The 4110-nt window shown below is 54.7% G+C and overlaps 1 protein-coding gene across 1 annotated transcript in view; it reads left to right on the top strand.

Moving 5' to 3' along the window:
• The window catches only part of LOC106894782 (tapasin-related protein-like), a gene marked incomplete at its 3' end in the record, with an annotated part of 21638 nt that overhangs the window by 15358 nt on the left and 2170 nt on the right, over positions 1-4110 (top strand). Inside the window, exons 2-5 of the mRNA XM_014953728.1 lie at positions 125-234; positions 819-927; positions 1296-1523; positions 2214-2483. Of these exons, the coding sequence (XP_014809214.1) occupies positions 125-234; positions 819-927; positions 1296-1523; positions 2214-2483 (717 nt within the window). The remainder of the gene's footprint in view (positions 1-124; positions 235-818; positions 928-1295; positions 1524-2213; positions 2484-4110) is intronic.

Here is a 4110-nt window from a genome sequence, read left to right as displayed (position 1 = left end):
CGGCGGGTCCCCGGGGCTTTCGGGGGGGCCGGGGCGCGTTCCCGCGGGGAGGGAGCGGGGGGGACTAAGGCCCCGGGAGGGTTCCAGCAGCCCCAAAACTCGCAAAAACCCTCCACGTTTCCAGCCGTGAAACGGACCCAAAAGTCCATTCATGAAGAAGCTGCCGGGTCCCGCAGGCCCCCCTCGGCGCTGGGCGAAGCGAGGGGCGCCCCGTCGGAGCGGGGTTTGGCGAATGCGGGTCCCGCCTCTGCCCCGCACAGAGGAGCAGGTCCCACCGCCCCGGGGCTCCGTGGGGCAGCGGTGCCCACCCCCAGCACGGAGCGGCTGTGGGCACCCCCGGGGACATCCCGCCCTGCGCCATTGCTGCCTTCACATCTGTACAATGGGCGCATCTTCCCAGTCTTTTGCTTCGCTTTGGTCTGTTAAAGCTTCACCCCCTCTCCTCTATCCCCCGGCTGATTTAACAGCCCCTCCCCGCCACGACACTGCAGTTTCTCACTCCAGCAGGTTCCCTGTCCCCAAGTGTCTCTCCTGCTTCTGCCAGTTCAGAAAGTCTCATTGAGCAAAAATGACTGTGGTTGTGTATAGCCCTGCTGCAGACCAGAATGAGTCAACATTCACACCTTGCTGCTCCTGCTTCTTCACACAGCTCCCCCTAAGAAACTCAGAGTAATTAAGAACACCTAAAAATCGATGTTCTTACCAACAGTCCCTGTAACATTACCATCCAGGCTGGATTGAGCCTTGAATTCCATGGAAAAGCACTGCCCTTACAGCAATGGGATTCAAGGCTTTGCCAATGTGTTTTCTGTGATCAGGAAGTATTCTGCAGGTTTGATATTCTGCAGGTTGGTGTTACTTTGCTGTTCTGCACTGAGGAGAAGCAGCAACCTCGGTCTCTGTCGCTGGCCACCAGCCCCACAGGAGGTGGGTGCCAGGGCTGGGCTTCCCCAGTTCCTGCTGCCCCAGCTCCTGGGAGCCACAGGGGCAAAGGGCTGAGGTGCTGGCAGCTGCACAGCTCCTTCAGATACAAATAGATACCCCACCCACATAAAAATGCTTTACCCATTGAGCAAGTTACATTTTAATGAAAGGAGAGTATTTGAGTATTAAGTTTAATATTTTTTTAAGTGTTTCCCACCATCACCAGCCTGCTGCGAGCCAAAGGGTTCATAACACCCGTAGGGCACTGGCCACACAGTTTTTCTGCTATTAGTAAGCTTTGTTTTGTTACTATCTCAAGATCAACCATGACATTCTAAAAATGGCTTGTGTGTGCATGGCGTGTCTTTCAGGCCTCGTGGGGACCCTGAGGGGGATCACAGCATCGGGCCCAGGTTTCGGGAGCAGCCGGCAGCTCCCCTGCGTGTTCGAGACCAGCAAGTCCATCCCCCTGTCGAGGGAGACGGAGCTCGTCAGGATCCACGTGCGGCTGCTGCTGAGGGGGACGGGATCAAGGGATGGTCAGAGGCTTCCACCAGAAAACCTTCCTCCAGACAAAATCCCCTCCTTTATTGTCCAAGGTGAGTGATTTGCTGAAGCCAGGTGAGCAAGTCCTGCTCCTCCTCAGGGTGAGAAGTCAGACAGCATCCCACAAGAGGGGTGAGAGCTGTGGTCGCTGCCCACCGCCCTCAGCCCAGCACCAAGGAAGAGCAGAGGTGCCCCCAGCCCCTTTCTGCGGGGCCCAGGGTGGGCTCGGGACTGATGCCCGACCTGAGGTGGCACTAGTTGCATCCACAGTGGGAAACCAGCCAGGGATGCTCTGACAGATTCAGAAGAGACATTTGCCTCTTGGAGTATTTTTTCCCTAAGATTCACTGTGGTTTAGGTACTAAAGATACAAAAATAATAATAATCAGCATTTCAAAACTCAGTGCCTGGCTGGATTTCTCATTCCTGTGAAGACTTGTCCTTGAACTTAAGAGCATCACCTGGTGAGAGCCTGGTTTCAGGTGACACACAGTTTTCCCCAGACTGAATAAAACAGCAACTGGCTGTCTCCTCCTCCAGGGGAAGCCCCCAGACCCTCTGTCACCACATCAGGGGGATGCTGCACTGCAGAAGCGGGACGGAAGGGTCAGGGTTAGCTCATGGAGGAGCTGTTAATCCATGGTGAGACAGACCATGTGCAGAGCGGGGCCAGACAGGGCTGGGTTTGCTCAGAAGTAGATGGACTGGGATCAAAACAAGCCCCTACATGTCTTTCCTTACAGAGTCCTCAGGGGATATTCTTCCGTACGCAAATGAGGATACGGAGATGCTCGACTGCAGGATCAGCCCTTACTATACAGCAGGCACCCAGGTCGTCTGGCCTGGCAGAGACATCAGAGCCAGCAGCTCCGACTCCTGGTTCACGTGCACCATAACCCACACGGGTGGGAAGTACACCATGACAGCCTTCCTTGTGCGAGACCAGGAAGAGAAAGAGAACCCAAATCCCAGACAGTTTCTCCCAGGCATTGGGGAGCAATTCCACTTTTCAGGTAACAGAAAAAGTAACCTTCCCCTTGAGACCATCATACCCCCAAAGTGTGGGAGGGACCCACGCTGGTCAGGGCATTGCAGCTGTCCCAAGAGTTCGTGGGTGAGCAGGTACCTCTGTTGTATTTCAGCTGCACCCCAAACTCCAAACCTGAGACCGTTTCAGAAGGTTTACGTAGATGAAACCTGCATTTTCCTCCCCATTTACACTAGGGCATTACAGAGTCACAATCTGATTTTACTCATTGCAACACCTCCATGTTGTCATCTCCATGTCACTTCCCCATATTCAGTTCCTGCACTTCTGTGATTATGCACTCCAGCCTATTTTTAAAAGCCACCCGAGTTTACAAATAGTTTAAGCTAGCTTTTTAACACTGTAAGACAACATGCTTTTATTAAAAAGCATATGTTCTCCCTTGTGTTGAGGATTATGCATACGTTAAAGAAGCTAATAACTTCAAAACAGCTTCTCAAATGCATAATTGTTCCCTATTTATACAATTCCATACCATCACCACTAAAAGCCCTGACAGTAAATACTTAAACCACCACAGCTCTAACACAGCCGTACCCGTTAAGCCTTATCTCGGGTTCCAGCAGACACAGGGTGTTTCTCGGAGCAGGCTCTGCCGTGTGAGCAGGTTATGGGTGGGGGGGTTGGTGCAGAAACCCACCGGAGGTGGTGAGCTGGGGTGTGCAGAGGGGCTGTGAGCCAGGGTCAGAGCAGAACAAGACTCTAGTTCTCATCACGGACCACAGCCTTGTGTTGCTTAACCCTCCCCTGCGAGGCCCAGTGTTATCTTATCAAGAGATACACATCTGCAGCACCCCGAAACAGCAGGAGGAAGCCCCTGAGGTCAAGCCACCCCCGATGTGGTGGCTGGAGCCCTGACCCACAGCCCCATCCCCTGCAGCCCCCCCCCGAGGGCTCCAGCGCCAGGCCTTGCTGCAGAGCCCACCACCAGCACCTGCACCCCCACACACCGAGCTGCTCGGGTGCTCCCTTGGTTCACACCAGCCTTTCCCCAGCCCTTGTGAAAAACCAAAAATATTATTTAAATTGGTTGCTTACCCCATCAGGAGCACTTCTCTGAGCCTCACTCCGTCCAGGCAGATAAAACGGAGCAGAAACTCGGCCCGGGAGCCCAGAGAGGGACAGCCCTGCAGCACCCCCGACAAACAGCCAAATTTGCTGCTGGCCCCCAGCTGCCTTTTGTAGCCCCTCCCCCCGGTTAATTGGCCGCTCAGCTGAGCCCCATTTGCCATCAGTGCTGGATGCTCCGCAGCCCTCCCCGGTGCCGAGGTCACGCCCGGTCCCTCTGCACGTTCCCTCACATCCTTTGGGTTTGCAGTCACTTCCAAAGCACCAGTGTGGTGGAGAAGTTCTTAAATCTGTTATTCTGTCACAGAAAATGAGACAAGAACAAAGCGTAACACGGCAGGGGCGCAGGGACAGAAGAAAAGGGTTATAAAATCCCCTTTTTGGCAGTATTAGGCTGTGACCTCCGTGGCTAACGGACCCGCAGCCGAACTTGCCCTGTCCCGGGGCTGTGAACAAAGCGGGGGGTCGGGGGGGTCGGGGGGGTGCCCCGTCACCGGCCGCGCAGGGGCTGCAGTAACAGCCTC

The sequence above is a fragment of the Calidris pugnax genome, unplaced genomic scaffold, assembly GCF_001431845.1.
Source record: "Calidris pugnax isolate Ruff unplaced genomic scaffold, ASM143184v1 scaffold45, whole genome shotgun sequence".
NCBI classification, from domain to species: domain Eukaryota; kingdom Metazoa; phylum Chordata; class Aves; order Charadriiformes; family Scolopacidae; genus Calidris; species Calidris pugnax.
Note: the sequence above shows the minus strand (reverse complement) of the source record. Positions and strands in the feature narration are given on the sequence as shown.